This window comes from Notamacropus eugenii, chromosome 2, assembly GCF_028372415.1.
Source record: "Notamacropus eugenii isolate mMacEug1 chromosome 2, mMacEug1.pri_v2, whole genome shotgun sequence".
NCBI lineage: Eukaryota > Metazoa > Chordata > Mammalia > Diprotodontia > Macropodidae > Notamacropus > Notamacropus eugenii.
In genome coordinates, this window is record NC_092873.1 from 434,667,372 (window position 1) to 434,693,780 (window position 26,409).

The following is a 26,409-nucleotide window of genomic DNA, read 5'->3' on the forward strand; positions in this document are numbered from 1 at the left end:
CTGTGCTCTAGATGTTAATCTCTGCCTCATTTCCCCTTCTACTCTACCAAAAGTGTAGAAACAAGCATGAACAGAGGTCCTGGTGGGCAACAGGGACATGGACCTATGTCCTTCTATATGGAGGACCCAGGTGGACCTATGTCTTTCTACTAAAAACTGTTTGCCAAGAAGGCAGGGAGAGCAGAATGGACCTATACTCTGTTGGTTTCCCCTATTTATATCCCCAGATGGCCACTAAAAGCTGAGTCCTGAGTCAAGCATTTCTGTGAAGCACAGGCCTCTTCTCTATTCCATTTTGTCAGCATGGACATGTCTGGTCTCCCAGATAGCTCCCTCCCAGACCAGACCTAGTCTCCACCAAAGAGAGATGAATTACCCCAAGCCAACTCTACCCTCCTGTGATAGAGTGACGTTGGTCATAGCTTTTCCTGATACCAGGTGCTATTCCAGAGACCTTAGTGATTTGCTGCATCTAACATCGGGAGACTAACAAGTCATCTTGGGGTGGAGAGTTCAGGGGCACATAGGCAGACACATGAGTACTCAGGCTTTTGTTGTTTTCCCTGCAGATCATCTGTAAGACCTTTGTAGACCCTACCTTGGCACTAGCCCTCAAATGCCTCCACCCTCGTCTCTCCTTTTATGTTGAAGGCTCATAGCTTAAAGTGATGGTGGGATGCATATAAGTGCCAGGACCCATGGCTAGAAACAAGATTGGCCACCATTTCCTTCTGTTGCTTCCATTTGGGTCTCTATGGTTAGTGCTCTGAGGATGGCTTCCCTATGGGGACCAGCAGGAAAGGTGTGAGGGCCTTTGGTAGAAACAGCAGGGCACTTGATACAAGAGACAGGAGGGTACTCACAATCTTCCCCAGAGTAGCCAATGACGGTGTCTGGCTCAGGTCCTTTCCCAAAATCATTCTCCGCCTGCACTCGGATCTCATAAGGCACATAGACAGGGGTCTGCACCACTGTATAACGGGAGCCCCACACTGTGGCATTGTTCCAGCTCTCCCTTCCTTCCCGCCGCCGCCATTTTACAATATAGCGAAGGTTGGGTCCAAATGCAGATGTGGCATTCATGGGCTGAACAAGAAAGAAAGAGACCAGACAGAAAGGGATAGGGAGGAATCTGGTCACACGAGTACTTCCTGTACTTCTGCCTGTGGCCAATACTCTTTCCTTCCCAAGCCTCTGACTGGCAAAGTCAAGTAGGAGCCAGTGGCCCCTTCCCTCAGTGAAAACAGAACGCATTTTAGCGTGTATATTGGTTACTTAGCATTCATCTCAACATGAGAGACACTATAGTGTAGTGGTTAGAGAGCTGGCTTGGGGGTCAGGAAGACTTGGGTTCAAATTCTGCCTCCCCTAGGCAAGTATCTAATAATCTAATTTGCAGGAAAAGTACTGATCCTTTACCAATACAAATTAGCATCTCACAATCTTAGAGAGTTGTTTGGGGATATGGAGAGTTTCAGCCACTTACTCAGAGTCACACAGTCAGTGTCTTGAAAGTATGACTTGAACCTGAATCTTCTTGACTTGGAGGCTTGCCTCTCAATATGGTCCTATATAGATGTCATCCCTTAATATTAACTCAATTGTGTAACACTCAAAGGCTTATCCCAAGAGCCCTGGGAGCCTAGGAGTATCAATATGATCCTTATTTTACAGATGAGGAAACTGAGGCAAGCAGGATCGAGTGATTTGCCCAAGGTCACACAGCTACTAAATGTCTGAGGCTGAATCTGAACTCAGGTCTTCCTGACTCCAGACCAGGAACTCTATCCACTGCATGACTTCACTGCCCTACAACTGCCCTCCATTAGCACGGATGACTGATAAGCACCCATTTCTATTGGTTTCTTTTCTGCCTTCTTGGTCATCCCATTGCCATACTTCCTATACTCTAGCCATTATCCTCATTTCCTCATATCCTGCTCTCCCCTAAACACAACTTTGAACCCTGGTCTTGCATCCCCTCGCTCTAATTGGTGATCTTCCATCTGATTTTCTTGGGAATCACACCTTCACACCACATCTCTAACTGTATCTCAGCACACATATCCACTTCCATCCAGCTTTCCAGCTTTCCTTTAAAGATTGTCTTCCCCCATTAGAAGGTAAGCTTCTTGAGAGTATAGATGATCTTGTGTGTTTGTATTCTTAGTGATTAGTCCAGTGCCTGGCATGCAATAAATGTGCTCTTTCTTTCTCCTTTCTCCACTCTCTCCACTCTCTCCCCTCTCTCCCCTCTCTCCTCTCCTCTCCTCTCCTCTCCTCTCCTCTCCTCTCCTCTCCTCTCTCTCCCTCCCCCACCTCTCTGTGCCTGTCTTATCTCCCCCCCAAAATTATCAGCTCCTAGAAAACAAGGATTTATTCTTTATTCTGTATTCCAAAGTCTGGGCCTTGCCTCTTGGAGTAATACTGACAATAAAGATTCAGAGGACAAATTATCTTTTTGGGGGTGTTAGACTCTAAGCCCCTTGAACATGTATTTTGTTAGAGCCCTTTATCCTAAACATGACCTATGGGAACCAAATGCTGAAAGTGATACTAAGCACAAGTGGATGGGATTTTGTGATACTAGGCTTAGAAGGAATCCTATGAGGTTATCAAGGTTACTTCCTGCCTCTAGGCAGGTCTCTGTTGAAATCATCCCAAAGAACTGTTTCTATTTTATTCCTAAAATCTTTCCAGAAAAATGCTCCAGACATGCAGGGGGAATAAGTCCAATGTCATATTCCAACCAAAGCCAGGACATCCTTCTTAATGTCTAACCTGAATCCCTCCTGGTCCAGCAGAAGACAATTCCCTTGTGCCCTATTTGGTGGAGTTGTTCTTGGCCACCAATAACCAGAGAGTGAAAAGTCCTTTGTTCTTTCTCTGTTTCCTTACTGTTAACAATGTTACCTCTCTGAAATCTCACTCTCTGCTTACTTTATAAGATGCCCAGCATGGAGAGAAGCTAACGTTCTCTGGGGAGGGGCTGATGGTCTGGACTATGTTGGGTCTGGGCAGGCATTACCAAAAAGGTAAGGCCATGGGAAGGGGTGCTATGAGAAGAAAATCTTACCGTCCATGTGATTTCCATATTGTTCTTTCTGGACCCTGCTCCTTTTACATCACCTGGATTGGATTCTGGGGCTGAAACCCAAATGGACATAGTTTATATCTAATGAATGCCTCTCTCACTCTGTTATCCTATTCAAAGCTCACTTCCTCCAGGCAAGTTTCCTGGATTGCTCTCATAAACAACTATTTCTCTGTTTTTCTTCCTCATAGATGCCCTGCATTCTTGTGCATGGGTTCAGATGTTACTTTGTAAATGGACATTCTTAAGTTTCTTTCCTGGGCACGTTTTATTTCCCTAATTAAAACTGACTGTGGACAGAGGCTGTGTCGTTTCCCACATTATTGTCCACCTTTTTTCTTGCACTCCATCACTTTAAAGTCTGTAGGAGTGCAAACTATGGGGTATGGTCTGTTCACTGTCCAGTCAACCCTCCAACGGCCACTTGGGTTTATCCATCTTTCTGCTTTCTTTATTGGAAATGTTTAAGTGTAGGCTGGTTTCCCCCAACACCCAGGATGTTCTTGGGATACCTCCTCCCTCACTGCCACCGCAAGGTGGTTTGAACTCAGGAAATTCAAATTCAAGGAAGCAAAATATTTACAAGACATGGTACCTGGCACAACGTCTGGTGCCTAGTAGATCCTCAATAAATGATGATTGATTGTTGTCCAAAATAATTTAAATCACTTATTTATGTGCCACCAACCAATCATGTGATACTGGGAGTTAGAATAGCCCAGACCTCAGAAATCATCTAGACCAGGGGTAGGGAGCCTGTGGCCCTAAGGCCACATATGGCCTTCTAAATCCTGAAGTGTGACCTTGGACTGACTCCAAATTTTCTTAAGGATTTAGAAGATCACATTTGGTCTCAAGGCCACAGGTTCCCCACCCCTGATTTAGCACAACCCCCTCATTTACAGAGGCCTAGACATGATTTGATCAGTCACAGAGCTAATAAATCGTTGGCTTGCTGGCTTCAGGGAATTCTAAATTCAGTGTTCTTTCTGAATACAGTGGGCCCCACCTCCACTCCCACTTCACATGGTTAATCTCTCTCCTCCCTTCCTCCCCACCCCCAACAGGATGTCTTGATCTGAGACTGTCTGGCCAAAGACTGGGACACAGAATGCTCTGTAATATGCCAGGTGTTGGGGGCAGCAACAAAACTGGAGGTAGGTGAGGTAGAGGAAAGGAATCACTGGTCTTCACTCAGACCTATCCAGTTTATAATCAAATGTACCTTATCTATGCTATTTTCCATTAGTGCAGATAATTAACTGCACACATTGTTGCCCTGCAAAAACCTGACTTCTGCACTGTGCCCCCTCAGATACTAGGGCTCTATTGGACCAGGAGGGAGAAGGTGAACTCCAAGCACTTACGTGCACCACTGGTCCTGTAGCGCTCAGATGGGAGGCTAGGATGACTGCTGCCAACATCATTGACGGCGATGACCCGGAACTGATAGTTGACATATGGAGACAACTGGAGGACTGCTGAATTGACACTGCCTGGGTGTTTGGAATGGCTGTGCCAGACGCCAGGTTGAAACTGGTCCTCTTCAAACTGGACCACATATTCTGAGTGGGGAACAACAGGAAAGCAGGGGAGGTGAAGCAAAGCTCCTCCTCTCCAAAGGCTCTCTCTTCTTTCACCCATTTATCACATCCCCAAGAGAACAGAGAGTGGGCAGGAAGGATTGTTCCCAAGATAGAGGAGAGACTGAGGCTCAGTTATGTTCATCATAGACTCTCAGAGTGGGGAGGAGTCTCTGAAGTCACCTCATCCAACCCAGAACTGAACAGGAATCTTCTCCCAACAACCCCATCAAGGGAACTGTCCAAAGGAGGACTGAGCTGCTTCAGATTGGCAGTGGGGTCTTTATCACTGGAGAGCATAAAGAGAGCTAGGGAGCCTACTGGGCATGCAACTGAGGGTATTCCTGTCCACTTATCCATTAGACCAGATAACTCCCTAGGATCCTTCCTACTCTGAGATTCTGGTCACTCAAACTCATTTGAAAACCTCTGATGATGAAAGCAACTCATTCTAATTCTAGAGAGCACTAACCATTATGGAGTTTTCCTTATATCAAATACAAATCTGCCTCTCTGCAGCCTCCATACATCGCTCCTAGTTCTATCCTTTGGGGCCAAGTAAAATAATTCTCATCTGTCTTCCATATGTCTTTGTTGTTGTCGTTCAGTTGTGCCCAACTCTTCACGATCCCATTTGGGGCTTTCTTAACAAAGATCCTGGAGTAGTTCGCCATTTCCTTCTCCAATTCATTTTACAGGTGAAGAAACTGAGGCAAACAGAGATAAGTGACTTGCTCAGGGTCATATGGCTAGTGTCTGAGACTGGATTTGAATTCCGAAAGATGAGTTTTTCCTGACTCCACTGCATCACCTAGCAACTCTCTTTCACATGACATCTTTTCAAAACATTAAGACAGTAATCATGTGCCTGAGCCTTCACTTCTTTAGTTAAATGACCTTTGTTTCTTCCCCATATATGACATGGCTTCTAACCTCGTATCTCAAGACTAATTACTTAGACCTCTCAAATCACAAGAGTCTTCTAGCATAGTACGGGCCAGTGGTTTTCAAAATTTCTGGCCTCAGTACCTCTTGACATTTTGAAAAATTATTGAGGATGCCAGAGTTTTTGTTTATATGGGTTATATCTATTGATATTTACCTAATTAGAAATAAAAAAATCTTAGTATTATTATGAAAATAATGTCCTTGTACACCACTTGAATGGCTATTGTGGATGCCCAGGGGTCCACAGATCATACTTTGGGAACTGCTGGTCTAGGAAATGGACCAATTCATTTACTTCTGCAACTGAACTGCCTCAGAATCACAGAATATCCAGAAAGCTCTTTTAGCAGCAGACCTAGGGCAGAATATCCTATATGTTGGATTTTGCTGGAAGACTCTGATGGCTTGGAAGATGTCTGAGTAAGGAACTGAGTATGGAACAGGTATGATGAATCCTAAAAAAATTCATTTATAATAAATGCTTTAATTGGTCATTTCTGAATAACTCAAGGGCTCCACATAGGTGTGGTACAGATAGAAATGGAAAACAATTGTCCTCTATGTACTGATGGTGAAACAGACATACATAGGTTCAGCGACTTGCTTGGATTCATGAAACAAAAGAGAGTCTGGACTGGTACTGGAAACCTAACACCTGGGTGGTCAGTGCCCTTCACTGACCTGTGATAGGGCTGTTGTTGTCATCCCCAGGGATCCAGGTCAGTCTCACACTCCTCTCCTCCAGGTCGGTCAGCTCCAGGTCTCGAGGAGGGTCTGGTCGCTCTGCCAGCAGGGAGAGACAATATACCCATGTTTCTTAGAGTTAGAGGAATGATTCCCCAGCTCCACCCTCTTCTTTAGTCTGTCCCCAGTCTCAGATACTGTTGCATACAGAATGCTCCATCAATGGCTCAAGGTAACTACCCCCCAAGCTGAAATTGCTACTAGGTTTGTTGTTCTGAGTCAATGGAGGAATCATGTACTTGGGAAAGACTTCCGGTTCTTCTCAGCCCTTCTCCTTTAGGAGCTAAAGCTATGGAATGAAAAGGAGATGTGGCAATCCTCTAATCAACCAAACCAAAGCTGTAGACAAAGAGGGAGGACAATGTTACCTGGAGGTCAGATGCGAATGGTAGGAGCCTTGTGAAGAGGGAGACAGTGAGAACATCTCTCTCCCCACCACCCGTGGATGTCTTTAGAGACTCCACATCTGGTAAGGTCTTAAGAGCTGCTACTATCTAACCCTTTTCACACAGTCCCTGACGACAAAACTGGGCCATGGGAACAGGTGAGGGAAGGGGAGGAGTTTGGGTGGTGGTGCTGGAATATAATGTAATTCTCCCTAGGGAAAAAAATTCACTCATCCTGGCTGTATAACAATATCTCCCCTCTGCAGAAGTAGGACAGTATGAGAGAGCCAGTAAAGTGGGCACCTTGCAAGAGATTCAGAGACTGGTAAGCCACTTGTAGGATGGGTACAGAGAAAGAGGAAGGAGACAGAAAGTCACTCGAAGGAGTTCTGAGGCTGCTCAGCAGAGGACACCATTAGTTGAAGCTTACACTGGGAGACCTTTATTCCAGAGGGTGCAGGAGTGTGGTAAATCTCCTGAATTTCTTGTTTGCTCTTTGCCCTGCATGTTCTAAAGGAATCAGACCGTGCTGCTGTGGCTTCATCAGCAGGAGGTGCTAATAGTAGCCTTTGGTTAGAATGATCTAGGTCTCTCTGGATGCTTCCTTCCCATTAGCAGTTAATAATAATAGGTGATGTTTCTATAGATTTAAGCTTTGCAGAGCACTTTGGAATGTTGGGGGACAGACTGTTATCTCATCTGATTTGTATTACTACTCACCCCTGGCCTCATTTTATAGATAGGGAAACTAAGCCTCAAAGAGGTTAACGGACTTGCTGCACATACCACTAGTAAGTGCTAGAATCAGGTTTTGAACCTGTCTCCTTATCTCTAAGTCTCTCCCTTTCCCCAGTCTTCTGTGTGACAGAGCGAAGTGTGATTCGGGGGTGAGGTGGTAGGTGAACATGTGCTGCAAGAAGTAGGGCAGGTAAAGTGAAGTAAGAAAGGCTAGAGACAGGTCTCACCTAGCTCTCCTCCTTGTCTCCAGTGCCTACTTCAGTTAGCTATGTGTGTGTGCATATATCTATGTATATATCCACATCTGTATATAGAACGTCTGTGTGTGTATATAATATATAGCATATATTATATAAGATTTTATACTTCTATAGAAATAATATATCACATATACTTACACACACGTGTGTATATATACATATATTCATACACATATACATATATGTATGTGTGTATATACATGTGTATGTATATATATATTATCCCCATTAGACTATAAGGTTTAAGAAGGCAGGGATCACACCTTTTTGTTCTATATCTCCTTCACTACCTAGCACAATACTCTGCACACAGTGACCTTTCATTAATGCTTGTACAATAGAATGATCTTGAGTGAGAAATTGGGGAAGAGAGGAGACAGGGTTCAGATAAATGATATGGCCAGGGGTGGTCCAAAGCTTACAGAGGGCTTAAGGATAAGCGTTAGGGACAAGGGGAACCTGGAGTAGACAGGTGAAAATATGCCCAGAAAGACAGAAGCATAGGGGAGAGTAAGAAGTTGCCTCCTTGAAACTAGGATAGACCAAATCCCCTCCCCGGCCCCCATCTCCCATCCTCCCACTCTCCTTCCTCCCACCAAACCCATTCTCCCAGTCTCTTAGGGAAGGCTACAGTGAGGAGTCTACTGAAATTGCTACCAGTTACCTTTGGGCAGGGGAGCCATACGGTTAGTTGGAACAGCCTGAGCAGCTGCAAAGGTAAGACAGGTTAACCAGGTTAGTGGTAATATTTAAGTTCTAGAGGGAGATGAACAGGCAACCAGATCTTGTGTCTATTCCCTATTAAGCAGAGCTGTTCTCATGCTGAAGGCCTCAGGGCCCCCATCATCCCTGCAGAGACAGCTAATGACAGTCTTAAAAGCCCACTTGCACAAAACCCCAGGAAGCTTGGCAGGGGTGATCATTAACTCCATTTTACAGATGAGGATAGTGAGACTGAGGGCCCTACCATCAGCTAGCTTTTAGTCACCTCCATTAGGGTGTGACAGGAGGACTCAGGCTGAGCTGTCAGGAACACCAGAATCAGGACCCATCCATGAAGAAAACATCGAATACAATGCAGTTGGTGACTTCCTTTCCTGGGGAATTTCCCTTCCAGGAAAATGTACCCCATCAGCATAATTGGATTAGGGTAGATGTGGGAAGGATGAGCAGAGATTGGCTCTATGGGGCTTTAGGAAGTTCCAGTTGAAAACAGGGTAGAAATGGGAAGGCAAGGGAAATGGACAAACCCAGAATTCATTCTTCCTTTAATTAAAGGATGTTTAATAGTTAATCAGCTTAGTTGTATAGGGTTAGCTGTAAGAGATGGGGAAACAAAACATAACAAAACAAAGCAAGAAAACCCTCCCCATCTTCTCTGTACCAGTCAAGCAACACTTAGCTGAATTCCCGGGGAAGCTAATTATTTAGCTAGCAGGATCAATATTGGGTTCTGCAGTATCTCTTAGATGTTCTGAAAGTGTTGGTTTTCTTGTTGATAGGATCTTATTGAATGTGGGCATGACCCTCTGAAGCTGGTTCATGTGTGTGGGTGTATGATGGGGTAGGGGTAATGGTGACCAGTGACACCAAACACAGGGGCAGTTACCTAGCACGGTGAGATAGGCCTTGGCTATGTCTCGGTCAAGCTCAGTGCTTGCCATACAGGTGTAGCTTCCTTGATCCCGGTCAGTCACACCAAAGATGGTAAGGGTGTCCTCTTCCTTCTTCATCCTGAAAAGAAGGAGGGGTAGGAGAGTCACTATGGTGGGAGGCAAGTAACTAGGCACTGAGGGGCTGATCTTAAAGAGAAAGCCACTTTTCTACATCCTTCCTAGACAGGAAAATAAAAACTAAATTCGAATGCCAATTTTCTTCTAGGTTCTGAGTTCGAATCTCTAAACCTTTTTCTGGAGGGAGCTGAGAGGGGAGTGGTAAATAATATTTTAATTGATTAAAGTCAAAATGAAAAAAGGAAACCAATATGGTTTGGGCAAGAATGTTTATGAGTACTCTGACCTTGTTCATTGCCCTCCAAATTACACCTTTCATCTTCACTTCTTTACCCATCATGATGTCCTACACAAGGCAAATGTCCTCCCATTGCTTGTCCATCTCTCTGAACTCAACAGTGGAGGTCCCACTCAAAGGACCACTTTTTTACCCAGGAAGCTCTTCCTTGGTTAGTTAGTTTCAAACTGCTGTCCTCTGAACCCCTATAGTCTCTATTTTCTCACACTCATCTGCATCTTATCTAGTATTGTTCTCTGCTATGTTTCATGAACATTAGTCCAATCTCTCCAACTAGGCTTCCTGGAGGCAAGGAACCTGTTCTATACGGAGCATACAGTAGGCTTGCAATAAATGCTTGTTGGTTCATCATTGAGAGGCAATGTGATACAGTGGAACCTGCTGAATTTGGAGTCAGGGGACCTGAGTTCTAATTCTGCCTCTGCTATTTACTCTCTGGGTGACTCTGGATAAATTGTTTTGCTTTTTGAGGCCTCATGTACAATGAGTAGGTTGTATTTTGTGGTCTCTGAGGTCCCTTCCAATTCTAAAATTATGATCTTATGATTTCACTTCTTCCCACACCTCCAGTCCATGATAAACCTTAAGAGTTTGTTTTTTTTTCTAGGCTTGTATCTCCTCTCAGCCCGGGGATATAGAGTCAGGCCTAGCTTTGAGTTGTATACCTAATTACCTCTAGACCTAAGAATATCTACCATTGAAGTCGTTGGGAAAAGGGTACTATAGATATTTTAAGGGAATAATTATCATCATCAATTAAGTCCTTGCAAAGGGCCTTAGTACTCTATAGTAATAAGACGCCTTGGCACAAAGAGGGATGGTTAATTGAGGAGGAGAAAAAAACTTACTCCAGGAGAATCTGGTGCTGGACAGCTCCAGTAGGAGCCAACAAGAATAATAAAGACCCTGTAGGTGGCTCAACTTGTCCCATAAGACTCAGTAGTCACTGAGATTCCTGGCCCCAAGATAGTTAAGAAGAGAAAAGCTGCAATGATAAACTGAGCTACAGATTCCCCAGTATTAAGACATCTGGATAATTAGACAAGCCAAATAATGCAAGGATGGCTTGGATAGTCATTCTAGAATATGACTTTGTGGGAGAAGATGACTCAGGTCAACCCTGCCCTCTACTGGAAGATAAGGACACTGCTAGAGGATCTGAACCACCAAAAGAGCTATGTGATGCTTATAAGGATCACTGATTCACAGACATGAGACAAAGGAGGAAAGGGAAAAGGGAGATTATGAGAAAAGGAACAGACAAAAAGAAAATAATGGCAGGAGGGAAGAATACAGGAGAAAAAGAGGGAGAAGCAAGACAGAGGTGAGAATGAGAAATAATGAGGAAAAAGAGGAAGAAAGGGAAAGAAAAAGAATAGAGGGAGAGACAGGGAAGAGAGAGAGGCAAGAGAGGGGGCAAAAAGTGAAGGATAGAGAAGGAAAAGAGGGGGGAAGAGAGAGACCAAAAGAAAGAGAAAAGAGAAAAAATGGAGAGGGAGAGAGAGTGAAAGAGGGAGAGGAGACAGCAGTTCATAGTGAGGACAATAGAATCTAATACTATTTATCTTATGGGCCCTTCAATGAAAGCTGTGACACTGAATGTCTATCACTGGGTTATATTCCATGTGTCCTCCGATAGAAATCTCAACATTTCCTTTTTATATGATTTTTAATAAACCATAAAATTTAAATAGTCAAATAAAAAGAAATAAAAATAGATATTTAAGTCTAGCACTAATTTCTGTCTTGGTTCCGCCACTGGGCAACAGAGACTTGGCTTACAAAAGATTACAGGACTAGAGAAGAAAACAACACATTTAGATTGCTGGTATAATAAACCAAATTTTTTTTAAAGGGAAAAGGCTTGGTAAAACTTACTTTCAAATCTTAAAGTAAGGCTTTTTTTAAGCTCACACGAGCCCACTCTCTAAGATCTTAAATTGGTCCCATCAGTGGAGAATGACACTACCACTTTATGCAAAGTATTATCTCTCCTCATGGTGGTTGACAAATACTCCATGCACATTGACCCTTTTGTTCATGAAACTCAATCTGTCAAAACTTTATGGGGTAAACCTCCAAACTGAGAAGGACAAATACATCTAACCTCTTCTTTTGTGATAAAGACAAATCAATGATTTTTTTTTTAGATTTTTTATCCTTTAATCCTTAAGGAACTTGGGTAAAGTTATTCTTTTCTACCATTATTCTAACGTTATTTCCTCCTTAATTTACATTAGCTAATTCTTATTTATTTGTTGTTTTGCTCTGGTTATTATGGCATCACTGTTTCTGCTTTTGGATCCTTACTATAACTCCTCAATAGAGTACATTTTTTCCCCTTTTCTTTGATTGATTTTGCTATTGATTAGACAGATGTTACTGTGAAAGCATGAAAAAGGAAGGAGAAAAAGGGAGTATGAATGTTAGTGGAACTTTGGATCTACATTCAGATATATTTAGAAAACAGGAAACATTTCCATCTTGTTACAGAATTTAAAACCATTCTTGCCGCAATGCTAAAGTTCTAGCAAACTCAGATGAGTTGACATAGTGCCCACAGCAAGATAAGTCTACAAGAAACTGTCTGTAATGCACAAAAATGAGAAACCTCAACATTTCAAAGATCCCTGATTTTATTAGGGGAAGGCAGGAGTTAATATTTCCTCCCCCACTGTAGATAGCAACCATTCTGTACCTTAGTAAATGGCCCAGCCTTTTGCTGATGAGTATCTCTGAACTTAGCTAGGCTGAGTCTCAAACAATAGATAATGAAGGCCATCAGCTGAAGACTTTCCAGCATGGTCGAACCTGCTAGAGTTTGTACTCTGCTGGCATATCCTTGGAGAACCTACAACGAGGCCTCAGAGTAGGCATTTAATGTAAAGTTGGGTGGGGAGAAGGTCACTCAATCTGACCCAACAGGCAGGAGAGAGGAATAGGGGACCTGTTTCCAATGTAGAGTGGCTCATCATCCTTCAGCCAGTTGACTGTAAGCTTCAGGGTGGGGTCATGCTTCACTCGACACTCCAACACGACGTTTGAACCTCTCTTGACCACCTGGTCTTCAGGCACCCGGATTATCCGGGTGGGGTCTGTGGGGAAGTACAAGAAGCTCATTGGCCCACCATCCTCAGGATCACAAACTGCCCTAGAATCTCAGGCCTGTCACATAGGGTGGAAGATATCAAATTTAACCAACTCCTGGATGTCTGTATTCATGGAGGGGAATCACAATAGCATCCAGAATAGTGGACAAGTCAAAAACAATTTCTATTTGGCTTTTTCTCCTTCTTTTTGAGGTTCAGTTGGGAATAGAAGATTTTTCTACCTAATTGTATTTGGCCTACGATAACACAATGAGTCTGCATTCCTGGAACCCAAAGCATTAGCTGAGGGAAGGAGCTCAGACTTATTTCAGGGTGGGGGAAGATGGCCTGGGATTAAACATCTTCAATGAGGGATCCCCAAGTGGATCATCCATACACAGGCATTGGAGAGACAGGAGCTATATCTCCAATTTGACCTTGATTTAATTCAACAAGCATTTATTAAGTTTCTGCTATTTGCCAGGCACTGTTCTAGATGCTCAAAATAAAAACAAAAATGAAACTGTCCCTGCCCTCAAGAAAGTTATATCTTATTGGGGGAGATAACATGTACAAATATACATACAAAATACATGCAAAACCATTTCCAAGGGGAGGGAACCAGTGCCTGGAGGATGGGGTGGGAATCAGAATAGGCTTTCTAAAGCTTCTACAATACAGCAGGTGGCATTTGATTGGAATTCTGAAGGAAGCTTGGAATTCTATGAGGCAGAAGTTAGGAGGGAGGTCATTTTAGACATGTGAGACAGGCAAAGGCAGGATATAGGAGATGGAATGTCATGTTCAAGGAGTGGTAAATATGTCAGTGCGTCTGGGATGTCGTGTGTATGGAACAAAAACTGTGAAATAAGTCTAGAAATGTAGGCTGGAGCCAGGTAGTTAAAATGCTTTAAAAGGCAAGCAGAGGTCAGAGGGAGCCATGGAGACTCTTGAGTGACATGGGAAGGCCTAGATTTGGGGACTATCATTTTTGGTGGCTGTGTGTAGGATTGATTGGAGAAAGGAGAAATTAAAGGCAGAAGTACAATTAGAAGACTATTGTAATAGGTGATGAAGGTCTGAATTAAGGTGATGGCTGGGTGAGTGGAGAGAAGGGGACAGATGTAGGATATATTGGAGAGAGAAAATTGTCAAGACTTGGCAACTGATTAAAAGTGAGAGGTAAGGGAGAGAGAGGGAAGACTTGACAATGACTGTGAACTTGCAAACTCAGATGACTTGAAGGACTTAACAGAAATGGGGAAATCTGGAAGAAGGGATGGTTTCTGGGTGGAGATAATGAGTTCTATTTTGGAACTGTTGAGTTGGATATGGTTATGAGACATCCAGTCAGAGATCCTCAAGAAGCAGTTGGTGATATGGGACTGGAGATGGCAGCTGAGTCCACGGGATTTGATGGGTTTGCCAAGATAGAGAGTGTGGAAAGAGGGCTCAGGACAGATCCCTGGGGGTGGGCAAGGTTGATGTTCCCCAGGAATACTTAACATAGACTCAATCTTCCCATGTGACTCTACCTTTGACCTCCAGGCGGACTTGGTTCTCTGCTTTGCCCAGGATGTTGGTGGCCACACAAGTATAGATGCCTTGGTCTTCTTTTCGAGCCATGGCCATAACCAAGCTGCCATTCTCATGAACTTGGTAGTTGCCACCATCCAGGTTGCTCCCCTGCCCATTCTTAAACCTCGCAACACAGCAAAAGAGAGCACAGCATAATGAGGCATGAGGTGGAAAGTGCAGCTAGGGACTGGGATGGGAGAGTAGCCAATCCACAGGGGAAGTATCATGGTACAACAGAAAGACCAGAGAGGGGGCAGCTGGGAGTCAAGAGCCCTGCTTTTGTCCCTAAGTCACTTGAGCACATTATTTTCTTTCTCTGAGTTTCAGCTTTCTCCACTGTACAACAAAATTAGATGGTCACTAAGCTTTTTCCAGCTCTAAAATTTAATGTTGTTTTAAGCTTTAATTTTCAGTATTTGCTCGGGGCCTATTCTGGTCCCATGCAAGGCATTGGATTACAAAGGGTTACAAAGGAGACATATATGACAGTCGTTGCCCAAAGAAGGTGGGGCCAGGCATGACCAGAGCTTACCATCGGAGGGTGGGGATTGGGGACCCAAAGAAAGGACAGTCCAGCCGAGTCCGGTTGTAATGGATCACCTTGATAAGCTGGTTCCGAGGGGACAACATCCGAGGGGGCACATCTAAAACCATACCATAACTTTTTGAGACAGCTGGGGCAACTGGCTTCTTCCCTCTTGGACCCTTTGTTGGAGGGGTGGGAGGGGGACAATCCTTCATCTTGGACCAACCTCCCATCTCCCATGTATCCATGTACCTTCAGGAACCTTTCAGGATTGGGTGAGAATTGGAGAAGGTATTGTCATAGGATTCAATCCAATTTTCCAAAATTAGGAATAGAAACTAGACCTATGATATCATTGGTATAGAGAACTCCAATGTAAGAGAACTCCCTAGTAGTTCTCTACTAGTTATGGTTGAAGTACGGTGACTTGCCTAGGATCACAAAGCTAGAACATGTCAGGGGTGGGACTGGAAACTAGGTCTTCCTGGCTTCAGGCCATTTCTCCATACATTGCCTCTGCTTTTCCAAAATTATTCAGTAGTAAATACTGGATGAAATACCTCCAGCACTTTTTTTTTTCTGAAGTCCATGAACCCTTCCAGCTATCTCTCTCTTTCCTCCTTTCACCTCTTTCACTTTCTGCAGTGATTATGAAAAATGCATGAAGAGTCATTCCTCAGTCTTGGACTCTGGTGCCAATATCCAGATCAAGAGACAGAACACACGAAGACTTAAAATGGCAAGATACATCCATTATTCCATATTCATAAGGATGGACAATAGACTAATGCTTATTTTCATGGCTGAAGTAACTCCACATCCATCTGTCTACTCAAATCTCCCTTTAGCAGGAATGCAGAATTCTCTCCCCAATCCAGAAAAATCTCATGTATAGTCCCACATTCATCTCTCCTCCAACCCAATCACCAAACAGCTCAGAACTATGCTGGTCTGATTCCCTCCTCTTAGAAGACAAGGGACCATCTTATCCTCTTCTATGAAATAACTAAGCACAAGGATGATGTCGCTATAACCGAGGACAAGAAGAAAAGGGAATGGAGGTTGGCTCACCCAATGCTCCCATGTCAACAATATGACCCTCTTTCCCCACTGCCCACACCTGCTCTCAGGCACTAGCCCACTCTCCGTATACTCACCCAGAACACTGACAAAGGCATTGGCTAGAAGGTAGCCATGATCATTAGATGCATTACATTGGTACACTGCGCTACTGCCAATCTGAGTGTCACGAAATATGATGGTGTCTCCAGCTACCTCACGGCTTGGGTTGGGAGGTGCCACTATGGATGAAGAAGAGAGGTTCCTATTAAGGAATAGCTGATAATGTTGGGGGTTATTGGTTCACTATGGCAAGGGGACCTCTATGGTGTGGTGGAAGAGCACTAGGCTGAGAATCAGGACATCCCCAGATCCTGGTCCTGGCTCTGCTAACCCTTTGTGATCTTGGGGACATCACTGCCCCAAGTTTTAGTGCCTTAATTTGTCAAGTGAGAGTAATCATTCCAATCCAACCTTTCTTAGAAGGTTATTATAAGCAGCTAATATATATATATATATATATATATATATATATATATATAATTTAAAATATAAATTGAAAGAGATAATATAATTTGAAAAGTAACCAAAATGGAGACAGTGTGGGATGCACAAGGATGGACATGGAGACAAAGAATCCAGGTTCGAATCTTGGCTATGACGCTAGCTGGCTGCATGGCCACTGGCAAGTCACATAACCTTCATGGCCTCAGTTTCCTCATCTGGTAAATGAAGAGATCAGATCAGGCGGTCTTTGAGATCCCTTCCAGCTCTAAGTTCATGATTCTATTAGTAGACTGATGAAGAGACAAGAGTCCCAGATTACTCAGGATGTCTTCAGAAAATTTAGTCTTATATTGAAAGGAAATGTGATGCAGAGGCTAGAATGGTAGACTTTGAACTAGGAGCCTGCAATTCAAGTTTCACCTCAAACACACCAACTAATGTGATCTTGGACACTTAAAATACCAGCCTGGATTTTTTTTTTCATCTGTAAAGTGGGGATATTACGCATTTATTGTTGTTCAGTCACTTTTCATTCGTGTCTGACTCTTCATGATCCCATCTGGGGTTTTCTTGGCAGAGATACTGGAGTGGTTTGTCATTTCCATCTCCGGCCCATTTTACAGATGAGGAAACTGAGGCAAAGAGGGTTCAGTGACTTGTCCAGGGTCACACAGTTAGGAAGTATCTGAAGCAGGATTTAAACTCATGATGAGTCTTCTTGATTCCAGGTCGGGTACTCTGTGCACTATGGCACCACCTCACTGCCCATCTGTCTCATAGAGTAGTGAGAAAAGCATTCTGCTGACCTAAAGGCATTACACAAATGAGGACCATTATCATTGGGCTTGTTTTTCACCACATTCCTCTCATCATTTTGGTTGGAGCACACATAGAAAAGTTGCTCTCCTGCTATGACTATTGTTATTTCATTTTTCTCATCTTGGTTGACAACACTCAGACAGAAGCAGGTCAGGGACAGGTTGTCTTCCTGCTGATTTTCTTTCATATTCAATGTTCTATGGACCACTGCCCAGTTGCAGAAAATAACTGCTTTTTGTCACTGAATGAAAGTATTGGGATGTCAGCTTCTGTTCTGGAGGCTCCCAGAAAGCATCTTGGGGACAACTGCAGCAGAGCCCAGGGTGTACCTCTATCTGCTCCCCCAGGATTTTGATTTCACCCCCTTTCTGTTTTAATATAAAACTCCGGCTCTAGTTCAAAGTCCAATACCCCTTTATATGTGAAAAAAAAAAACCCTTCTGTTCACATAGCTTGGAGACTGAGGATTTGATATTGACATTAATAATACCAGTAGCAAGTATTTATACAGCACTTGGCCTTACAAATCACTTTAATATGCATTATCTCAGGGGATCCTCACAAAACCCTGGGAGGTAGGTGCTATGATTATTCTCAATTGATTCATGAGGAAATGGAGGGAACATCTCTTTAACAGGTTGTTCCTCAGTTTTCATGTATCCACGATTTATGCAGGAGATTGGGTCTGTCATCATGCTCCAGTTATAGTATAGTTTATTGGGTGAGCCCACAAGAGTATTTGTAAATTTCTTTTTCAACATTCACTTCTTTTTTAAGATTTTGAGTTCCAAATTTTTTTCTCCTTCCCTCTATTCCTTCCCCCCTCCCCAAGACGGCAAGCAATCCGATAAAGGCTATACATGTATAATCATATGAAACATATTTCCACATCAGTCATGTGTCCACAAGAATATTTTGAGGTCTGTATTTATAATACATTTATAATTTGCCACACATCAGCTGGTGAAAGAGAGTGAACTTCTAATGTATAATTCTAGCTAGCAGGACATGTAGGTAGGTATTAGATGCTAAATTTGTATTGCCAGCTTCTTCCACTTTCTTTCATTAGCTGCATGGATCATGAATGCAGCTAATAGATAGAGCACCGGAGATGGGAAGACTTTAATTCAAATCTGGCCTTAGATTCTTACTAACTGTGCGATCCTGGGGAGATCACTTAATCTGACTGCCTCAGTTTCCTCATCTATAAAATGGGGATCACATCTCCCCAGGTTGTTGTGACAACCACTGTGATGATATCTGTAAAATGCTATGGAAACCTTAAAGTGTTACATGTTCAGTCACTTTAAGTCATGTCCAACTCTTTGTGACCCCATTTGGGGGTTTCTTGGCAAAGAAGTTGGAGTGGGCTGCCATTTCCTTTTCCAGATCATTTTACAGATAAGGAAACTGAAGCAAATAGGATTAAGTGGTTTGTCACACAGCTAGTAGGTGTCTGAGGCTAGATTTGAACTCAGGAAGAGGAGTCTTCTGGACTCCAGACCCAGCACTCTATCCACTACGTCACCTAGCTACCCCAAGCATTATATAAATGATATTATTACTATTGTGATGATAATCATGATTAAATCTGGACTTCTTAAGAATAACGCTTTTGGGATACCAAAATTTAGGATTCCGTAGCTTATGAGTGACTCTGAATACACGGGTTTCATCAGGCATGTGCCACATTGCAGGTTTCTGTAAATGTGCATCTACTGAGGATATTGAGGGAAGAGTGTGATGTGTGAATTGTGATGTATTTATCATTTACATATTTGCTTTAATATAGGAATACCTGTGGTGATGCCCTGCTGTTCGGTAAATGATTATATTTAAGAAAAAAGAATAACCCTTTTATGACATTATTATTATATGCACCCACTTGGTTCTACAGAAAAGCAGCAGCATAGAGTGGGTGGGAATAAGGAGTCCTGGGGCTCAGCTATATCCCAACCTCACTATATTACCTTGTTACAAGTCTCTTAATTTCTCATTTCCTCAATTCTAAGTACGAAGCATGATCACAATCTCTTTTAGAGAATGTGTGAAGAGACAATGGGGTGCTCATTTCAGAAATAAAAGTTCTATAAAAACTTTTGGAATTGTTCCTATTTTTTAAAAATTATTTCTTTTAGCCTTTATAAATTGGCTGTCTACCATAATGATCTAGAGTCAACCCTCCCGGCCACTCATAAGGCTTTCAAACAGAAAAATTCACAGTTACTGGATGACTTGGTGTTTGGGATCAGATAACTTGACCTAGGATTTGACAGAGACTTGGATGGAAGCAAAGCTGTGTGCAGGGACCCAGGAGTCTGGCTTCCCAGGCGCCACTCTCCAGACATCTATTCTGAGCTCAGAGACTGGAGAATCAGCAAAAGCTGAATTCAGACTAGGTCAGCATCCCCCTCTCCCTCCCTCCCATTACTAGCCATAAACAAGGCTCCACTGCCATCCATTCCTTGCCTGTCAGCTCTAGAAGGTCCATAGAACTGATCTCCCCTCTCATCAGTCTCCCTTAAGTGCTCAGGGCCATCTGCTTCCTCAGTGAGAGTGGCAGGTGACATTTCTAAGGCTGACCCTTCATCACAGGTCCTCAGTGTTAGATTTATCAGCAAAGCAGAGGGCCAGAGACATTTGCTGCCATTAACACTGAAGTGTCAGGCAGTGTTTTAGGCACTGCAAAGATAAAAGAGAAACAACAGCTGCTCTCAAGGAACCTACATTTTTTTGGGAGGGAATAATATGTGCATATATTAATATTTACAAATGGATATAAGGGGATATGGGGCAGGGAGGACCTAGCAGTTGGGGAGATTAGGAAAGGTTCCATATAAGAGGTAATGTCTCCTCTGAGTTTTGAAGGAAATTAGGAATTCTAAGAAGCAGAGGTCAGAAAGGAGTGCACTTCAGGAAGGAAGAATCTCCAATGCAAAGACAAGGAGATGGGAAATGGAATATTTATTGTGTGGGAGGTACATTCCCAACCATTGGTCAACCAGCCTCTACCTCTAAAGAGAGGGAATGATAATTTTGGTTCAAATTCTCTGGTTGGGGACAAAAGGGAAGGGGACTGGAGAATGGAACAGGTATACTTGTTAGGAAGCTTTTCTTTAAATCAAGCTAAAAATCTGCTCTGTAACCTCTACCCACCATTCCTAGTTCTGGATCTGGGGCCAAGTGTTTACAAGTCTAAGCCCTCTTCTATGTGACAAATACCCAAATAGCTGTAGACTGCTATCATGTTCGCCTGAAGTCTGCTTTTTTTGCCAGACTAAACAGGTTAGACCCAGTTCCTTCAAAAGGTTCTCCTATGATGTAGTCTTCTATCCCCTCAATATCCTGGTGGTTCCCCTGTCTGACTTGTCAAATATGGTGTCTAGAACTGAGCATAATATTACAGATGTGGTCCGACGAGGGCAAAATATAGTTCTTCTGAACACTAGGCTGGGAGAGACATCATATCATCTTACCTTCCAAAGGATCCCCATTCACCAGCCATTGGACAGTGGGCTTGGGATTCCCATTGGCCCGACACACCAGCCTCCCGTCTTCACCTGGGGCCAGGATAAGGTTCTTGGGTTCATCTAGCCAATAGGGGGCGGCTGGAAGACAAGGACAGCCATAGGCCAGACAGTCAGATGGGATGGGGAAGGAATAAGAAAAACAAGACAACAGCTCCTCCAGGGAGGAGGCCCAGACCTGTGAACACTGCCATTTAAACTGCAACCTGGCTCTCCCTACACTGACCTGGTTCCACTTTTATTTTGACAACAGTAAGTCTACAAACAGGCCTTTGGTTAGAGGTCCAGAAGGCTCAGAATAGTGACTTGGCAGGTCCACGTAGGATACAGGATGGGTGAACATGTATTAAACTAGTCAGTTTGGGTCTTTATTCCCAAGGCCCTCTTGGCTGTCTCTGGGTCACTCCTCAGCTTCCTTTGGGGGTAGGGTCTCAGCTGCCCCTGAATAGATCCTCATCTGGTTTCTTTTTGCTGGTTCCTTTCCCCTTTGGATTTTGCTTATGGTGCTTGTGGCACTAACGAGACTAATTATCTTCAAAACAAGAAACACCATGCCAAGATTAATTGACTACCTTCCTGACCCTGGCCAACAACTTTGCAGAAGTGATCCCAAAGGGATGCTGGATAAGAGTGTAGATGGCTCAGAACAACTCAAACCTACTGCTATAAGAAATAACACAGGCTCACATCTTTCTGAGAGCAATGAATTCACCATGTTTGCATATGAAATGGAACCTTGCTCCTTTGTTTTATTAGCTGGGTTTTCAATAACATTCCTTTTACCTCTTTCCTAAAAGAAACACAGCACTAACCCATACATAACAGAGAAAATCGCAAGGCAGAGACAACACACCAAGGAACAGGAAAACATAAAATGAAAAAATATCAACACAACATGACAACAGGCTCCGTGACTGTGATCCAAATGGTGATGGTGGTTAGGGGGATGGTAGAGGGAAATCTGCCTGATGAGGGGAGGAGCCACAGCCATCATGGAGAAGTGGGCATAGATCTCTCTCTCTCTCTCTCTCTCTCTCTTTCTCTCTCTGTCTCTCTCTCTGTTTCTCTCTCTTTCTCTCTCTCTCTCTCTCTCTCTCTCTCTCTCTCCCTCTTTCCCCCTCTCCCTCTCCCTCTCTCTCCTCTGCTCATACACATGCATACTACCCATCCGCTCACTGTGGTTAGCAGAGTGATGACCTGCTGGTGAATGGATGCTCAACAGGTCATGGTGTTTTGAATGGCTCCCCCCGCCCACTCTCTGGAAGATGAGGAGTGACAGTAGAGGTGGCAAGGTTGGGGGGAAGGGGTTGTTGAACAGGCAAAATAATCATAATGAGAAATACACACAACGTACCCTTTACTCTCACCGAGATCGTGTGCCGGATGCTGCCCATCTTGTTGGAGGCCAGACAGAAATATTCCCCAGAGTCCTCCTCTGAGACATTGGTGATACGCAGGGCCTTATTAAAGTTTTCAAATTTGACCTTGCCAGCTGGGAGGTCCCCACCTTTCTTGTACCATGCGATGTCTGGTGCTGGTCTAGGAAGGTCAAACCCATCAGAAGATAAAAGGTGGACATGTTAAGCTCTTGCTGGGGATTCTATAGAAAGTTAGACTGGACTGCCTCTAAAGTTTCTTACAAGGCTAAGATTCTGTGATGTTAGGAGTCTATACTAAGGGACCCTAAGTGGTTAGTTTAATGAAATGACCCTTGCCTTTTCCTTTCGGGTGAGAAATGAGTATTTATTATTATTAATGGGGTATTATAAATCTCCAAGGTCTTTCAGGTGAACATTTTGTTGGTGAAGTATTAGGTGGCCCTGGAGGAAGCAGGCAGGGCATACCACAGGGCTGGGACCTAGCAGGTATGACACATATAACGAGGCCCAGATTTGCCAAAGTGTAGGACTCATGGGACTGGGAAGCACTGACCCTATGAGTTGGCAGGGGTGGGGGGGCAGTAGGAGTGACAACTTTGAAGTAAAAGCGATGGACTTGAGACCCAGTCCAAAGTCATATATTGTAGCTAAGCGCCATGTGCTCAGGGGCACATCTACAGCTATCCACAGACTTTATAGAAGCCTGTAGAGATGAGGGGGTATCTTAGAATGAGATTCTTGGTCTCTGTAACTTGGCAATTTTGGACTCCAAAAGTCCATATTATTTTAATTTCTTTCCTTTGGTGACTTATGATGTCACTAAAAAAAAAAACTCTTTCATCAATAGTCTAGGAAAGAAAGGGAGTGTTTGTGTGAAGGTGGGAGAATATGGAATGGGAGAAAAGTTAGAAATCCCCAGAGACCTAAGGACTGATGGTGGCAGTAGAAACAGAAGAGTACTGGCCAACCCAGGAGTACTGGTCTGGTATTGAGTTTAAAAAAGAAAAAGAAATGAAGAAAGAAAGAATGAATGAATGAAAGAGAGAAAGAAAAAGAAATAAAGAGAGAAAAAGAAAGAAAGAAAGAAAATAGAACTCTAAGTAGGACTGGATCTAAATAGTACTGGTAGAATACTTTGCCTGATGCCATTTCTTTGCAACTGGGTTTCTAGTTCTTTGCTTTCCTTGGATGGGGAGGAGATGTGCTTCCATTTCTAATTCCAATTCCAAGAATTAGGTCTCCATTTATGGGGGACCATCAGTACACAGAGAGATTGAGTTACATATCCACTGTGACACAGCAAATTGGCATCAAATCAAGGCAGAATTTCTGAATCCTCTTTCCCCAGATAACAGCACTGGGATGGGATAGAGACAAGTTCCAGCATGAGATTTAGCTAGCTTGTCATCTCACCTTCAATACCAACTAGAGAGTGAAACTGGGATGAAACCCCTTTCCCAGATCTTTGAACAGAGACGGGAAGAAGGGTCCAAGTACAGACAAACGATACATACACCCCTGAGGCGATGCACTCCAGCAGCAAGTCCATGCCCCTCAGTACCATCTGGCTGCTCGACGTGCCCAGGGGATACATGAAGCTGGGCGTCCTTTCTGAGACTCCTCGGGCTGAAATGGGACAAAGTATGCTCCTGTGAGCCACCTCCTTGGAAAGTCAAGTAGGTGGTGTGGTTTGGCTGGAGAGAGAGCTATGCCCATGTCTTCTCCTATCCTAAGAAACCTAGTTCTGGATCTTGTCCCAGTTAGCCTTTTTCCTAGTTGTTAGAGCACCAAAGGGAGAGAGATACCTATTAGCCAGCTAGGTCCCACCTGTCCTTCCGTCACACATATGTAGCTCCATGTTCTGATGAGATATGTCATGAAGAATCATCCTTTCATCGCCCCAAACCCACCTTTACTCCTCCAAAAGGCAGAAGAGATGGGTTGAGGGAGTATTATGATAAGACCATGCCACCAATAAGCCTAGCTGTGTTCTGCAAGTCCAGGAACTGGTATGGCATATCCCCACCACTGCAGCATGCCCTTCCTCTCAGGGAGAGGAAATGGTAAAAGAAAGGCCAGGATACAGATTATACACAGGATATACGCATAACATTCTCTTTGGGACCCTGGAGACACAGGACAAGGACACAGACCCACAACCAGAGACACCAGGAGAGAGTTATTAATGGGTTAATGTTGATATGGAGAGTTAATAAGCAGGAATGGTAGGCATCGCATCTGTTCTGGGACCAAAACCAGTCTGTACTTTTACTAATGGCTTTGAAAGGGGGTGGAGGTAAGAGAGGAGAGGGTTAATTAGAAGTAAGATGATGAGGAGGGGATGTGAGGGGAAATAGTCATTCCTTTGAAGAATATGATTTACTATTCATCTAGACTCAGAAATAGCTTCCATATTAACATGGCTCTGAAATTAATGAAATGACTTTTTGTTGTGTTGCTATTTTAAGGGTCAAATGTCTCAAAGATTTATTTCAGTGCTGTTTTCAGGACAGTGTCCTGTGGAAAGGATAGTGAGATGGAGGGTGAGGAGACCTCAGAGGTGAATGTTCAAGTCAGAGAAGTCCATATAGTATGGTGGACCTTACTTCACCTGGGCTGGGTCTTTCTTACCGTAGCTTTTTGCAAAGGACTGTGATGAGAGAATTTTTCAAAAGAAGTGGGAAGTATGGAATGAGGACACCTGCCAAAAAGGAACCATAAATCTGAAGACAAAGAGTGGGGAAACCATTGATCTCAGATCACTCAGGACAGACTAGCTCGGAGCTATGGCACTGGGGAGGGGATATGGGGCAGGGCTCTCTTCTTGGTGGGAGCTACAGCTTAATGGGCCCCATCCTGAGCTGCCAGTGGCTGTGAGCCCCTCAGAGATGTGTAAGGTGAAGAACAAAGTTGTTCATCGAGAAGGATTTAATCAATTCTGTCATGGAGAGGGGGCAGGGTGATCTGCAGGGACCTTCTGCAACTGGGTAATTGGCATTCCCCATCAGAAAAGTGACTGAAATAATTTGTTATCCTGTACTGTCCCTGTCCAGAACCAGCAGGGGCTCCCATCCAGAGGCCCCCCAGCCCCTCCCAGTCCTGCTCTGATGGGAGGGATCGTGGGCACGCTGGGAGGTGAACTGTCCTGGTGCAAGCAATGAAACCCTACAAAGTAAGGATAGAGGGGGAGGGAAATAAATCCATTATGGGGGAAGTATTCCAAGGCACTTGCTTTGTTTCTTCCTTTGTCAAGAGAAGGACAAAGAAAGAGAATTATTTAAGTTTATAACAGCTGCTGGAGAATAGGGATCATCTTCTTCCATGTTCCCATAGCACCTCACAATTTAAAGTGACTAGGAATCCTTTACAGAGGCTCTGAAGGAGATCAATTAAGCCCCAAAGAAACCAGACTGTGGATAAAGAAGGGATCTGTGTTCTATACTGGAACCATGTTCCTCCTTTGACTTTGGGTGATTGTGGTCATTAGGTGGATAACTGTGAAGCTTGGGATGAGTTTGGGAAAAGCTGAGGCACATTTGCTGGGGAGGGGGTATATTTCTCACTTGGTGGAATAGTGAACTATTAAACCTTCTGTAGGACTGTTAGGGGATGATAAAAGTAATAGCAACATGCAACAGGAAAGTCAATGCTTCTAAATGTTGACTTAAGGACACTCCGCTGCCTCCAATTCACATAGGAAGGATTGTCCTCACTGTCACCTGTTCCCTCTGTCCCTGCCAACCCTCTGTCCCACAAGATACACTCTAAAGGTATCTCATTTACATATACACTCACACATATACATATACACTACAGGGTCCTCTACAATAGGTTAAATTTTTTACATTGTTAATTGTTTACTGCATACACGCCATTTTGATTTTCAGCACCTGTCCCTTTGGACCTAGGGGATGCTAACACTTAAAAGAAGCTCTCACTTCTCATTGCCACAGGATCCTCAATCTGTTCATCATGATGGTGCAAGATAAAAGGAAGAGTGGAATTTCAGAGCAGAAAGGGGGCTCTTGCTTCAGGGTCTGTGATTTCTCAGATGAAATGATTATAGGATTGTAGAGCTAGGGATGAAAGGATCCTCAAAAATTGACTGGAAATTTTCTCCAGGTTGGAGGCTATAACCCTG

At 43.6% G+C, this 26,409-nt stretch overlaps 1 protein-coding gene across 9 annotated transcripts in view; it reads right to left on the reverse strand.

The window, feature by feature from the left end:
- The window catches only part of NFASC (neurofascin), a 240,381-nt gene that overhangs the window by 46,293 nt on the left and 167,679 nt on the right, over positions 1–26,409 (reverse strand). For 5 of the 9 annotated variants that reach the window (XM_072648077.1, XM_072648074.1, XM_072648070.1 and 2 more), the window contains 13 exons: positions 23,783–23,894; positions 22,244–22,428; positions 20,839–20,970; positions 16,135–16,278; positions 14,984–15,095; positions 14,409–14,575; positions 12,732–12,879; positions 9,363–9,487; positions 8,418–8,462; positions 6,307–6,408; positions 4,462–4,659; positions 3,077–3,147; positions 864–1,086 (listed from right to left, as the gene is read on the reverse strand). In XM_072648077.1, the coding sequence (XP_072504178.1) occupies positions 864–1,086; positions 3,077–3,147; positions 4,462–4,659; positions 6,307–6,408; positions 8,418–8,462; positions 9,363–9,487; positions 12,732–12,879; positions 14,409–14,575; positions 14,984–15,095; positions 16,135–16,278; positions 20,839–20,970; positions 22,244–22,428; positions 23,783–23,894 (1,764 nt within the window). The remainder of the gene's footprint in view (positions 1–863; positions 1,087–3,076; positions 3,148–4,461; positions 4,660–6,306; positions 6,409–8,417; positions 8,463–9,362; positions 9,488–12,731; positions 12,880–14,408; positions 14,576–14,983; positions 15,096–16,134; positions 16,279–20,838; positions 20,971–22,243; positions 22,429–23,782; positions 23,895–26,409) is intronic. The other 4 variants (XM_072648073.1, XM_072648072.1, XM_072648078.1 and 1 more) reach the window with 1 other exon arrangement.